Here is a 14,844-nt window from a genome sequence, read left to right as displayed (position 1 = left end):
ATTACCTGCCCAACTCAAAGTAAGTATCATCTGGGCTTCAGGGAAGTTTGGGCCAGAGAGGATACTAAGTAGGATACTAAGTGTTTTCCTCAGTAGTAGGAAATACGTTTACAAGCTCCAGGTATAAAAGAATCAGGACATACCAGTCCTGATGCCCCTTTGTACTAATGAGTGAGGAGAAGTTTGGCCCAATTTAGCTTCCTACAGCAGGGCTGAGGACAAACTGAAAAACAAACAAGGTAAAATTCAAATGGTGTGCTTAATGGGGAGGAGGTACTTCCGGCCAGTCCTCTGTAGGACTGACTGACTCCGGGGCCACCATACTAGAGGTAAGCCTCAGTTGTTTTTCAAAGACTGAGGCTGTTCCAAAGAAACAAAAGGTTCCAGCAAGAGGAATCTGTGTGAGACACACAGGCAGGAAGCAGAGCTGAACCTCCAGTGACTAGAATAGAAACAGGAAATGGGCCCAGGAACAAGCATGCAGTAATCTGCTGCAAGCAGCACGGGCTCAAGCAGGCACCAGGCAGTATCAGGGCTAAAGCAGTGTGACTAAGATGAAGTGGATTGGCCAGTCCAGCCAGAGAACCAGCGTTCTAGAGAAGGGATGGCTACATGCACAGGGTACACGCTGCTCTTAGCAGTCTGGGCAGATATGACAGAGGGGGTGGGGATTTCCTTTTCGAGACTTTGAGAGAGCACCTGGGCTATAATTCAGGGGGAGCAGGCACAGATACATGGTCAGCTATAAAGAAAACAGGTCACCAACCTCAGAAAGACCCTGATTCCCTGGTTACCAAAATTGCTAGTGACATTTCTGTTATACCTTTGAAAATAAACCATCAAAAACTTAAGTAAGGACTATGGGCCCTGTCTCCTCCTATCATGAAATGAACAAAGGGAACAGAAACTGTGAGATTAAAATCCTTCAAACATTCTTTTTTTTTTTTAAAGACGGAGCCTCACTCTTGTTGCCCAGGCTATAGTGCAGTGGCACAATCTTGGCTCACTGCAACCTCTGCCTCCCGGGTTCAAGCTATTCTCTTGCCTCAGCCTCCCCAGTAGCTGGGACTACAGGCGCCCACCACCATGCCACGCTAATTTTTGTATTTTCAGTAGAAACAGATTTCAGCATGTTGGCCAGGCTGGTCTCAAACTCCTGACCTCAGGTGATCCACTTGCTTTGGCCTCCCAAAGTGCTGGGATTACAGGTGTGAGCCACTGTGCCCAGCCAAACGTTCTAATTTTTAAAGCATTTATTGAGAGGATTTGTCACTCCTCTCAGTAAACCTAAACAACAAAACATTAGCTCCCAAAGCTCAGCTAGGTAGTGAGAATCTAGGGGGTATTCCACAAAGGTTTATGAATATCTGCCTGTGCTGGGCACATGACGAATGTCAGATAAGGTTCAAGAAGAGGTACCAGCATAACGTTATGCCAATATGAAAATGGGGAAGAAGTCCCAGAGAATGTATTTCAGCTAGGTTTTGAAGCCAAAGTGGAAGTTTGCTGGGCATGACAGAAAGAGAGAGAAACAGATGTACATCTTAAGAGGACCAGGAATTGTGAGGAGCTGAAGGTATAAATGAGTGGCTAGAGATGAGGTTGCAGAGGTATGCTGGGAATTGTGGATGGCTTTACTACGGGTTCTGAACCGGGTAAGGCATAGGGAGCCAGGGTCCCCAAAACATGCCCGAAACTGGTGGTGGTGTCCCATACTCAGAGATTACTTAAATCTTACTGGATACAGTCAATAAAATTTATGATGTTCCCAAGTCCTCAGCTTGATACTGCATTTGAGAATTTTACTCTCAGCTCTCAGGGTCTCTGTGCTTCTAAACCATTAGACATACAAATCACTCAGAGATCTTGTTAACAGAGTTAGATCCAATAGATCTGGGATGGGGCCTGAAAATCTACATTTCTAGCAAGCTCCCGGAAGCTCCCGGGTGATGTTGGTGCTGCTAGACAATGGACTACATTGAGTTGCAAAGATCTAACTGGCAAAAGTTAGCCCTGACCAGGACAGTATATTCTAAGAAAAAGACACAGAACAGGGCCTGCTCTCATCCAACACAGGAACCAAATAACCAAACTCTAGTCAACAGTTCACTGTTTGAGGTGATTCCCTAGTTGGCCAATTCCTCTAAGCAGGTCCTATAGGTTTGGCAATCTCTCCTACTGCTAGCTCTTTCCACACAACTCATCTGTGCCTCCATCACAGGGATGTCTGGGAAAACAGAAGTAAAATGGAAATCCACTGACATTCCTTCTTTTAGGACAAGTTTAGTAAATGTTAAATGGCAAAGAGTTTTTAGTCTTTTGCCTAAAAATGAAGAGAGGATCAGACTGCCCATGTCTTTCCACTACTGGGTGGGATGCTGGAAGAAATACTTCACCTGAAATATCAGAGCTAGATTCAAATCTTGATTCTGACCCTTGGTTTTTCATATGTAAAGCAGGAGTTGAGTGTTCTGTACATTTCAAGTCCTATCTTTTCAGAACTGATATTGACTGTAGCTCCTTGCCTACCCTTAATCCTGCCCTCTAAAATTTGGATTCTATAGGGACAGCACAGCTCCCTCCCATTTCCTGTTTCTAGATCAATGTAATTCCAAGATCTGAGTCTGAGAGCATTACAGAAGTAAAGACATGAATGGTAATAGCTACTAAGATTTTAAATGAAATCTAAAGAATGGCTCAGAAACTCAAGAGATAATTTGATAGACATTATAAATCCGAATTCTGTTCTCCACCTCCCTCTGGGTATCAATAACATCCACTCCTACCTAACTAGAGGAAATGAGTATTATCCAGATCGTCAACAACAGCCTTAAAGATTACCATTTTTTCAGCCAAGGGTATAGTGTCCCTTAGAAATTAATCCAGTGGATGCCTTTGATTCCTTTTTCTCACAACTCCAGAAAGATGTGTCTGTTTATTCCCTCCTAATATTCTGCCAGCATCTTCACCTTCCCCTCTTCCATCTGCCTTACACACATGCGGGTCTTTGAGATGAAGCGGAGGAATTGGGCTGATTCAGACAGCCTCTGCTTTTTCTTAGTGCCTTTCAAGAGTGCTCTTTCCCTTTCCCTTGTTCATTTCCTTTTCTCAAGCCCTCAGAAACCAGGCCTTTTCCTTATCTAAAAAAGATCCCAATAAAATGCTTTATGACAAATCCAACTGCCTATTTTCCTTGAAATATAAATTTGACATCTTCCCTCCTCCCTTGGCTTCCAGAAATATTACACAATCCTGGTCCTTCTCTGATCTCTCCAACTCTCTGTTGGTTGCTTCTACCTGATGGCCTCTGGCATCGTCCAGAGCTCCATCTGGCTTTTTATCTCTAAACTCCACAGTTACGGGAGGCCTGCTTCATTCCATGGTTTAACTATTATCTACCACACAGACAACTCTCAAACTCCTATCCAGACTCAGCTCTTACCCAAGTTTCAGTCTCCTATCTCCAACTAGAAACTGGACGTTTGTTTTCAGACATCTTACTATATAATATCCTACAAAATAAATATGGAGTTTAGCTTCTCCTCAAAAATGAGATTACCCCTGCCCAGCAGTCAATCAAAACCTTTAAATATTCCACCCAGTAGAACCCACTTATATCCTACTTATTCTCAGTCCTATATTCTTTCCTGCATGTTTCACATGTGGGACTAGGTGGCTATCCAAATGAGACAGAAGGAGAACTCCATACCTCTTGCCAGAATTAGTCTACAGTTTAACTTATTCTATTGCTTTAAGACTCTCCCCTTTTCAAAGCATACTACACAATAATGGCTCATTTTTGTAAAACATTAGTTTTATCACATTATTGCCCCAGTTACCTATCTGCCAGCCCATAAGATGAGATCTAAATGGCTTAAGCTCAGCAGGGTCCCTGTCATCTAGCTTTCCTTCCTGTTACTTCCCACCCGAGGAAGCGGACCAGTCCCCAAGTATATCCATACTGCACCTCATCCCCATCCCTGCGTGTCCTCTGCTCAAGCTGGACTTTCCCTTTGTAACCACTTAAATACATCCACATCTACTTCATACTGAACTTCTAACATGACTTCTTCCTTCAACTCTTCAGACATAAATGATCAGTGACTTCCTCAAACTCTGACAGCACTCATTATAACATACAGGCATGCGGTCTTCTGTTTTATGTCTGTTTTACTAATGAAACAGACAAGAAGCCGTCAGGATAGCAACCGTATCATATTCAGAATCATTCAGTTCAAATGACCTCAGGAGTCACACAAGTTCAACCCTTGTCAAATGTCTATTTGTCTTCTACATAACACCATAGCAAAAAGTATGCCAGGTTTTACTCCAGGGACAGGAAACTTACCTACATCTCTCCTCATCCTTCAGATCCCAAAGGAACTTACTTATATGTCACACTTGGACTTAAATCTACAGACAACAGGTAGCCAGGTTTTAAAGGATTAATGTAACTTGGCCAGGTTTTGTTTTTTTTTTTTAATAGATAATCACTCTGGTGATTATGTTGAAGACAGACTTGGAAGGAAAAGGGGAAGAAAAGAAACAGAATAGTGAGAAGTTTGTGGCAAGACACAAGCTGAGAGATACAGGGATCTGAAAACACAAATGGCCGTGGAAAAAAGAGAGGGAAACCAGATTCAAAAGCAAAAGCCATTTCTGTGGTAGACTAAGATTTAGTGACCAACTAAGTGTGGTCCTACCACTAAAGGAAGAGATCCAGTGATGAGCACCACAGAGCAGAAGAGCTCCCAGGGTGGTACTGGCAAAGCAAGGGCTCCCCTACCCAGGAATAAACTGCACTGAGGCCACAGCTACAGGAGTCTAGTTTCTTTCAAATCTCTTTTCTTTCTACCATTCTTAACCCACAGTATGCCTTCTAAGTCATCAAGAGTCAAACTATAGTGTAAATCACCACTATTATTCTAGTTACCACTGTGGCTCCATAGTCTAGTAATTTTTTTCCTTCCCTTTTCAAAAGGCTACTGCCTACCTCAGTGTCATTCCAATTGTGGTCGTCTGAACTGTACCACTTGAGAGTTTATTACAAATGTAAATTCTTAGGTCCCAGCCCACACCTACTTGATTCAATCAGAATTTCTGAGGTAGAGGCAGTAATTCAGGTGATTCTTAACACATGTTAAAAGTTTGTGATGCACTAGCCAAAACCTTTTCACATCACGACTTTTAATCCTGTATCCATTTTCCATTACTCCGTCCTAGGTATACTTTCAAGACCAAAATGTAAATTTATAAATGTGTTTCAGTAAGAAAAGCTAGACAAGCCAGGCACGGTGGCTCATGTCTGTATCCCAGCACTTTGGGAGGCTGAGGTGAGTGGATCACTTGAGGTCAGGAGTTTGAAACCAGCCTGGCCAGCATGGTGAAACCCCATCTCTACTAAAAATACAAAACTTAGCCAGGAGTGGTGGCAGGAGCCAGGAGCTGTGGTGCAGTGGCAACCACAGTTCACTATAGCCTCAAATTTCTGGGCTCAGGTGATTCTCCCACCTCAGCCTCCCAAGTAGCTGTGACTACAGGCATGCTCCACCATAACTGGCAATTTTTTTGTTTTTGTAAAGACAAGGTTTCACCATGTTGCCCAGGCTGGTCACAAACTCCTAGGTTCAAGAGATCCTCCAACCTTGGTCTACCAAAGTGTTGGGATTACAGGCATGAGCCACCACATCTGTCAACCTTAATATAAGGTGAAGTGGTAGACAATTTACAAGATAAATGACAAACCCTAACATCACTTCTTCTTAAGGTCACTGTCAGTAGGCACGAATAAATTAATCTAGCCTCTAAAATGGAGTTTCGGTCTCCCTATGACAGTCTGGGATACCTGCTTTGCCCTAGCAGTGGAAACAACAATCTGGTAATACAGTCAAGCTGTTCCTATCAGATGCATACTTCCTGATTGACCACTGTAACAAACGCTGCTCAGGTTCATCTGTTCAATGAGTTGGGGCCCACTATAATGCCATGCACTATGGCAATAATCAACTAGATGCCAGGTGCTATGGCAACAAGACAGCAAGTCAGACCTCACTGAGCTTGCATTAAATACGTATTTTAAGTTATACTTTGAGATAAAGGCTGACGAGAAGTATGGATGCTAAGAGTTTACTATAGGCTCTTAGTGCAGTGGCTCATGCCTGTAGTCCCAGCACTTTGGGAGGTCAAGGTGGGTGAATCACCTGAGGTCAGGAGTTTGAGACCAGCCTGACCAACACAGTGAAACCTTGTCTCTGCTAAAAATACAAAAATTAGCCAGGCGTGATGGCGGGCACCTATAATCCCAGCTACTCAAGAGGCTGAGGCAGGAGAATCACTTGAACCCAGGAGGAAGAGGTTGCAGTGAGCCAAGATTACACCACTGTACTCCATCCTGAGTAACACAGCGAGTCTCCGACTCAAAAAAAAAAAAAAAGCGTACTATAGCAAAGGAACCTGACACAGTCTGGAATAGCAGATCTGTACCTGCAAGTCAGGATTCACCTGGGACAGCTGCTAACCAAACCAATGCCCAACCCCACATCAAACAAATCAGAAATCTGTGAACCCTGGGCACTAATTTTTTTTTTTTGGAGACAAGAGTTTTGCTCTTGTTGCCCAGGTTGGAGTGCAAGGTGGAATCTCAGCTCACTGCAACTTCTGCCTCCTGGGTTCAAGCGATTCTCTTGCCTCAGCCTCCTGAGTAGCGCACGTACTACGACTTCTGGCTATTTTTTTTGTACTTTTAGTAGAGACGGGGTTTCTCAATGTTGGTGAGGCTGGTCTCAAACTTAGAACCTCAGATGATCTGCCCGCCTCAGCCTCCCAAAGTGCTGGGATTACAGGCGTGAACCACCACGCCTAGCCCTGAGCATTAATTTTTAAATAATATACTCCCCCAGGTAAGTCTAACATGCAGCCACAGGAGAGAACCACTGGTCTTGGACATCACATGATAGGTACTAGAGCACAGAGATACAGTGCCTGCCTTCCAGGAAACTTGCCATTTAAGTAAGTAAAGTCAGTCCAGGTAAGGTGGTATATACCTGTAATCCTACCATTTTGGGAGGCCAAGGAAGGCAGATTGCTAGAGCTTAGGAGTTCAAGACCAGCCTGGGCAACATGGTGAAACCCTATCTCTACTAAAAATCTCAAAATTAGCTGGGTATAGTGGCTTATGCCTGTTGTCTCAGATACTCGGGAGGCTGAGGTGGGAGGATCACCTGAATCTGGGAAGATGGAGGCTGCAGCGAGCCAAGACTGAATCACCATACTCCAGCCTGGCTGACAGAGATTCTGTCTCAAAAAATAAGCAAAGGTAGAGGAGATCAGCAAACTGCTCTGTCAAATACAGGATAGTGCTTCTCTGGGTAACAAGAGGGATAAGGGATCCCAGAGGGCTATATAAAGTTTTGCCTGTGTTAGCAAAGCCTGACTTCTACAGATGGGTACTCAGGTACTTAATTGTTCTTCATACTTTTTGTAATCCTTATGTATTTTGCAGGGTTGGTTTGTTTGGGTTTTTTTGAGATGGAATTTCACTCTTGTTGCCCAGGCTGGAGTGCAATGGTGCGATCTTGGCTTACTGCAACCTCCACCTCACAGGTTCAAGTGATTCTCCTGCCCCAGCCTCCTGAACAGCTGGGATTACTGGCATGCACCACCAGGCCCTGCTAATTATTTTTTCTTGAGACTGGAGTCTCACTCTGTCACCAGGCTGGAGTGCAATGGCACGATCTCAGCTCACTGCAACCTCTGCCTTCTGGGTTTCAAGGCAATTCTCCTGCCTCAGCCTCTCAAGTAGCTGGGATTACAGGCATGTGCCACAATGCCTGGCTCATTTTGTATTTTTAGCAGAGACGGGGTTTCTCCATGTTGGTCAAGCTGGTGCTGACCTCAGGCAATCCACCAGCCTCAGCCTCCCAAAGTGCTGGGATTACAGGCGTGAGCCACCGTGCCCAGCCCTAATTTTATATTTTTAGTAGAGACGGGGGTTTCTCCACATTGGTGAGGCTAGTCTCAAACTCCCAACCTCAGGTGATCTGCCTGCCTCAGCCTTCCAAAGTGCTGGGATTACAGGCATGAGTCACTGCACCTGGCCTTTTTTTAAGGTTAAGATAAAAAGTGCCTTTAGTCAATGAAGTCATAATAGAAGTCATTTAAGCTTCATCTTAAAGCTTGATCAGGCAGTTTTCCAAAGAAATAATCTTTAAGATATAGTCTAAAAGATGAACAGGAGGAGTTCAAGAGAAAAGTATGAGGTAAAGGGAAGGGTGTATGCAAAGATGTGAAAGAAAAAAAAAAAAAAGCATATGGTATCCCTTAGAGAAAATGAAAATGAAAGAAAGCCAAGAGCAAGGCAAAGAAAAAGGACAAAGTAGAGGTTCTCAAAGTGCCATCCCTGGTCTAGCATCAACAGAATCACAAAGGAACTTGTTAGAAATGCACATTCTAGGGCCTTACTCCAGACTTACTGAATGAGAAAAACGCAAGGGATGGGAGCTGGGAGAGAATAGCAATCTGTGTTTCTGGTGCCTATCATTAAAGATTCTGGACTTTAGGCCACGTGCAGTGACTCACGCCTATAATTCTAGCACTTTGGGAGGCCAAGGCAGATATATCACCTGAGGTCAAGAGTTCAAGACCAGCCTGGCCAACATGGTAAAACACCATCTCTACTAAAAATACAAAAATCAACTGGGTGTGGTGGCAGGCACCTGTAATCCCAGTTACTCAGGAGGCTGAGGCCGGAGAATCACTTGAACCCAGGAGGCGGAGGTTGCAGTGAGCTGAGACTGCGCCACTGCACTCCAGCCTGGGTGACAAGAGTGAAGAGATTCTGGATTTTATTCTAAGATTAATAAAAAATAACAGAGAGGTTTAAATATAGGGATAACATGATCAGGGTAATAGCAACTAAATGGCTTGGCATCAACAGCTGAGCACAGACTCCTTAAAATTTAATTTTTGTAATATTCAAGGGTCACAATCAATAATGCCTTTAGGGCCAGGGAGGTAACGTGAATAAGGAGGACAATGTGAAATATGAGGGGCTGCTCTCCAGCCAGCATGGAATCTGCTCGGGTGCCAATAGGTAACTCGTATTTTTTTTAGTGAAGGGATGTACTGGCAAACCTAGGGATCCTTTAACATAACTGGTTAAGAAAGGAGAGGGCTCTCGTAGGGAATCCAACTTCTGATTTCTTCATATAAAGCTGTTTCCTAGCCTGGGTAGGGAAATCTGGCATCAAACCAAAATTTCAAAGAATAACCACTTTTTGATTCCCGTCCAAGTAGGAGAAGGATAAAAACCAATTCAAAAAACAAGACGCCAATAACCCAGCCAGCTTACCTCCCACATGGAGCTTCTACCACTGAGCAAATGACCCATTTGGATGAATCTTTAGAAGACGCCCAAACCTGGGAATGTTCCTTGCGATAGGCTTCCCAGGAACAACCCTCTTCTGGGCCTAAAAGGCTGCCAACACCTTCACCTTCACTTCAGTGGGTCAGATCAGAAGTTCTTAAGATTCCCAACCCTTATAAAACATGCAGCATCTCTGGATACAAGCCTTCTTGGGACCAGAAAAACCAAAACCAAAAACAAAAACAAAAAACCAAATACAGATCTATCAAAAGGTCACCAGAAGCAAGCAAAAACTTTTTGGAACGAAGCAACTTACAGCACTGACAGAAATCCACCGATTTGGGTTCTTGACACAATAGCACCTCACCCAGATTTAGCCACAGACCACAGATGATGAGGGAGTGGTTACACATTCTGACTGAATCAGGTTAAAAAGCACATTCCAATGAAGTTCAGGATGCAGAAAAGGATTGCAACAGACACTAATGAGAAGGGAACAAAGAGTGATCACTTTATTAAGGCACTTCCTTCCGCCCAATTCCTCAGTTGAGAAAGTCTACAGTCTCAGATGTCTTATCTGAAAGTGGCTCTTCATTTTGGCCTCAGAGGCCTGAACAGATACTAAAGGACTCTGCAGACCTTGCCCTACTGAGGTGTCTCAGAGACCTTCAGGGGAATCCATTGGGAGGCTTCATGATGAAAGAATTCCTGCCTTCTGCCTATTTCTTAAGAGATCCTGAAACCATTTCTCCCAGGTCTGAATAAATGAAGACACAGGCTTTAAATCCAGATAGAGTCAAAATTCCAAAAGATTCTTATCTGAGTATTTGGCTGAATTTCCATTTCCTAACTGAAGCAGGATTTGTTATGGTGAGTTTGCTATCCACCATCTTACTAAATAACTAGATTTCAGAGTATCCTATTTTATTTCTGTGCCCAGCAGATTAACTTTCAGAGGCTGAGTAACTTGCCCACAGAGCTAAGACTAAAGGAAACATTCCTAGAACCACCTAGTTGGTGTTAACTGCCTTTCAGATATGAAGCACAGTCCCAATGCCCTCTGAGGCGATGAATACAAAGGCTGACATTTATGGAGTGCCTACAATGTGCCAGTATTCGTGTGTGCTCTCTATTAACCTATTTAATGTTCACCACCACCCCCATGAAAGAGTCAGTGGCAGTATCTAGAGCCAGGAGCTCTTAATCACTAGACTATACTGCCTTTCTCGGGGTATGGTCAGTCCACTCCACAAATAAGTACCTAATTCCACAATTAAGCACCTGGGCACCAAGTACTAAGAAAACAAAAACCACCTATTCACACAAAAACCACCATCAGAAAAACTGCCTTTACTCCAGCCATGCTCAATTGTCCCAGGATCCTACCTCGTGGCTAAAACATTAATCCAAAAACCTAAATATTAAGCCCTTAAGAGTAAAGTCAAGAAACTGATACTTTTCTCAACTTTGACAGAGAGCAAACAGTGCTTCTAGTATCTCCATCTTCTCTGCCCCTCATGTGGGCCCATGTCTAAAAGCCCAAGATTTAAAAAAACAAACTATACAGAACACAAGCCGATTCCCTGGGCAGGTAGACAGAATAGACATCTACAAAGTCAACCTTTAAGTTCCCTGAATTCAAGAAACAACTTACTCATTTAGATCAAAATTACCAAAACTTCCAACCAGAAACTAGTTTGTTTTGGTTCACCCTCTGCCCCATCACCTTTCAGAAGGTACAGAAGTACTCACAGGCAAGCTGGAGGGTCTTGACTGAAGGCTCAGGTTCATATCTTCTTGCCCTCCCTTACTGGAGGTCATTGAGGGGGCTGAGGATGCCTGAGACCCAAATGAATCTTGAGATAGCTCCTGCAACAAGAAAAACAAAAGCTGCGTTGGCCTGGTATTGATAAACCAGGCAAGCTTACTTCATGGTGAAAGGGTTATTGGACTGTTTCTCATGAGTGTGAGAGAAAGCCCAATTGCAAACAATAGTATCTGAAGGCCAGAAAAATCCAGGCCATGGCTTTAAAGATTATCAATAGTGGACTCTTTCTGACACAACTGTCACCAATTTATTGCTACCTACAGAGGTCTGTTTCTCGGGGTTAAATGCTAATGTCTGGCCAACTTCAAGTTAAATCTATCAAGGAATGAGACCAATGAAACCATAATCATGTTAGAACCTCTGCATTAAAATGAGTATTGCGGCCGGGTGCGGTGGCTCAAGCCTGTAATCCCAGCACTTTGGGAGGCCGAGGCGGGTGGATCACGAGGTCAGGAGATTGAGACCATCCCGGTCAACACGGTGAAACCCTGTCTCTACCAAAAATCTAAAAAATTAGCTGGGCATGGTGGCACGTGCCTGTAATCCCAGCTACTCAGGAGGCTGAGGCAGGAGAATTGCCTGAACCCAGGAGGCGGAGGTTGCGGTGAGCCGAGATCGCGCCATTGCACTCCAGCCTGGGTAACAAGAGTGAAACTCTGTCTCAAAAAAAAAAAAAAAAAAAAAAAAAAATGAGTATTGCTTCCTTCAAAGACATCACCTTGAGATATTTATTCCAACAATGCCACCAATACATAAACTTTTTAGTGGACCTGCCTTCACTCAGTCATTTTTCTTCTTTGGGTTCTATAAAGAATAAAGCCCTGGGCCGGGCACGGTGGCTCAAGCCTGTAATCCCAGCACTTTGGGAGGCCGAGGTGGGTGGATCACGAGGTCAAGAGATCGAGACCATCCTGGTCAACATGGTGAAACCCCGTCTCTACTAAAAATACAAAATATTAGCTGGGCATGGTGGCGTGTGCCTGTAATCCCAGCTACTCGGGAGGCTGAGGCAGGAGAATTGCCTGAACCCAGGAGGTGGAGGTTGCAGTGAGCCGAGATCGCGCCATTGCACTCCAGCCTGGGTAACGAGCGAAACTCCGTCTCAAAAAAAAAAAAAAAAAAAAAAAAAAGAATAAAGCCCTACATGCTATTTTAGGCTCTGTTACCTATGTCTTGTTCACCAGACATAAATCCAAATGAATTTTTGCTATTTCCCCAAATCAAATCCACCCTCAAAAAATAAGAATTGCCACCACTGAGAATATGCTAAAGAATGTGATATCAGTTCTGGTGGCAATTCCAAATGAAGAGATCCAAGTATTTTGAGTGATAGCAGAATGGAATGGCAACTGGAGTGAATGTACAGTACTGTGTCTCAAAGTGATTGTTTTGAAAAAAGACAACTCACTTGGATGCTCAAGTTCTGATACTGATTTACCAAAAAAAAAACAAAAAACAACAAAAAAACACCAGTCTCATTATCTTTAATTTCTTATCCATCTATGAAACTTTCCATTGCCCTATTTCTTCATCATTAAGAAGAGCTATAGGTCTTTATATAGTTAAGGAGGTTATGCCTTTATTAGTTCAATCAATCCAGTTAGCGTGTTTACTCAAGAGTTTAATTGGTCTTTAAGTGCAAGTAGAGAACCACTTTGTATGGCAAAGTTCTCATGGTCACACACAGGGAAAGGCAAGAGGCAGGGATATCTTACCTGTGGTGGAGGGAAGCGCTGCTGGGAATAGGCAGTTTGCTGGGACTGCTGAGACTGGGGCTGAGGATATGCAGCCTGCTGGGAGAGCGACGAGGGTGCTGGCTGCTGAGGTTGCTGCTGCTGGTAGGGAGACTGAGCCTGTGGCTGTGAGTAGGGGGGCTGGCTCTGGGGGTGCTGCTGTGTCGTGGACTGCTGGGAGGGGTATGGAGTTGGGGACTGCTGATGTGGAGGCTGGGATGGCTGCTGGGAGTATGGAGGCTGAGAAGGCTGGAGCTGTGGTGGCTGAGACTGCGGCTGCTGCTGATATGAAGGTTGGCCATGAGGGGTCTGGGATGGTGGTTGCTGGGAGTAGGGTGGCTGCTGCTGCTGAGGGTGAGGACTTTGCTGGTTGTAATATGGAGTCTGGCCCTGTTGACCATACCCACTGGGGCCTTGTTGTCCATAAGGAGGAATCTGTAGGAAAGAAAAAAATACTTTTAGTACTGACTCTCCTGAATGAGGAAACATGAAGAGTTTTGTCAGAAGCTACACGCTGAGGATGAGTATAGAAAGCAAGCATGCCAGGCCCCATACTAAGGAGGCCCAGGGTTTTTCTCTCATCCCTGCCTAAACTGAGCCAAGGAAGATGGCCAAGCTGGGTTTTTAGGTGGTTTGTACACAAGTGGACTACACATTCATCCACTGAAAATTTACACTATTTACCATCTGGGCAACTAACATGAGTTTAAGAGCAGCTGTTTCTACAAATGAGCCTACTCTTTTTATCACAGCCTAGACTGTTTTTCTAAGTGTTAGGAATCTGTAACCTAACCACAATGAATAGTCAATAGCAGCCTGGTTCAGCCAGCTGAAAACCTAAGGTTTAGTAATTCAGACTGTATAAATCACTAAGCTACTTTGGTTCTCTCTTTCATTTACTCTTCATTCAAAAAAATATTTGAGAGCCTACTCAATTACTTATACCAGGCACTATTTTAGGCACTGGGGATATAGTAAGCAGGCAAAAAAACAAACAAAATATTACCTCATCTCTCCTCTATTAAAAGAAGAGACAATTTTCTATATTAAAGGGCATACTTTAAAGTCTTAGAAGTAAAATTTGATTTTATATTATCTCCCTATTTTCAGTATGAGTAATATTCAAATATAAATGACAGAAAACTTTGTCAACACAAAGAATGACAATAAAGAGATAATGATGTGAATGGTCCGACAAAAGGAGATGGATAAGGGGAAATCTTAACATTTGTAACAACGAGGTTAACATCTTTTCTGTTCAATCTTCCCCTTTTCTTCTACTCCCAGTAACACTCATTTTGAACCAGACGGCAGATATGCTGAAGGCCTTCAGAAACATAAAGGGCCTCTTCCATCCACAGGGCACATGGTATGAATGGTTTTTCTTTTTTTTTTTTTTTTTTGAGACGGAGTTTCACTGTTGTTACCCAGGCTGGAGTGCAATGGCGCGATCTCGGCTCACCGCAACCTCCGCCTCCTGGGTTCAAGCAATTCTCCTGCCTCAGCCTCCCGAGTAGCTGGGACTACAGGCGTGCACCACCATGCCCGGCTAATTTTTTTATTTTTAGTAGAGACGGGGTTTCACCTTGTTGACCAAGATGGTCTCGATCTCCTGACCTCGTGATCCACCCGCCTCAGCCTCCCAAAGTGCTGGGATTATAGGCGTGAGCCACCGCGCCTGGCCGAATGGTTTTCTTAGTAGTGGAAGTGCCTAGGTGTTCAGCCACTGCCTTTCATCCCACCTTATTCAGAGATCACCACTCACTAGTTATAAGCTGGTCAGTCAGGTCAAGAAAAAGAAATATGTACCTGTGACCAGCGAGTAGTTTTCCTTGGAGCACACATGGGATGGTACCCACAGCTTTGGCTTTGTTAGTAGCGCACTGTAATTAACTGAGCCAAATGGTCTACATTCCTGT

The 14,844-nt window shown here is 43.9% G+C and overlaps 1 protein-coding gene across 2 annotated transcripts in view; it reads right to left on the bottom strand.

Moving 5' to 3' along the window:
- The window catches only part of ARID1A (AT-rich interaction domain 1A), an 88,328-nt gene that overhangs the window by 35,151 nt on the left and 38,333 nt on the right, over positions 1 to 14,844 (bottom strand). For both annotated transcript variants that reach the window (XM_039473550.2, XM_039473551.2), the window contains exons 3-4: positions 12,908 to 13,360; positions 11,117 to 11,233 (exon numbers count right to left, since the gene is read on the bottom strand). In XM_039473550.2, the coding sequence (XP_039329484.1) occupies positions 11,117 to 11,233; positions 12,908 to 13,360 (570 nt within the window). The remainder of the gene's footprint in view (positions 1 to 11,116; positions 11,234 to 12,907; positions 13,361 to 14,844) is intronic.

Source organism: Saimiri boliviensis, chromosome 11 (assembly GCF_048565385.1).
Source record: "Saimiri boliviensis isolate mSaiBol1 chromosome 11, mSaiBol1.pri, whole genome shotgun sequence".
Classification (NCBI taxonomy): Eukaryota; Metazoa; Chordata; class Mammalia; order Primates; family Cebidae; genus Saimiri; species Saimiri boliviensis.
Note: the sequence above shows the minus strand (reverse complement) of the source record. Positions and strands in the feature narration are given on the sequence as shown.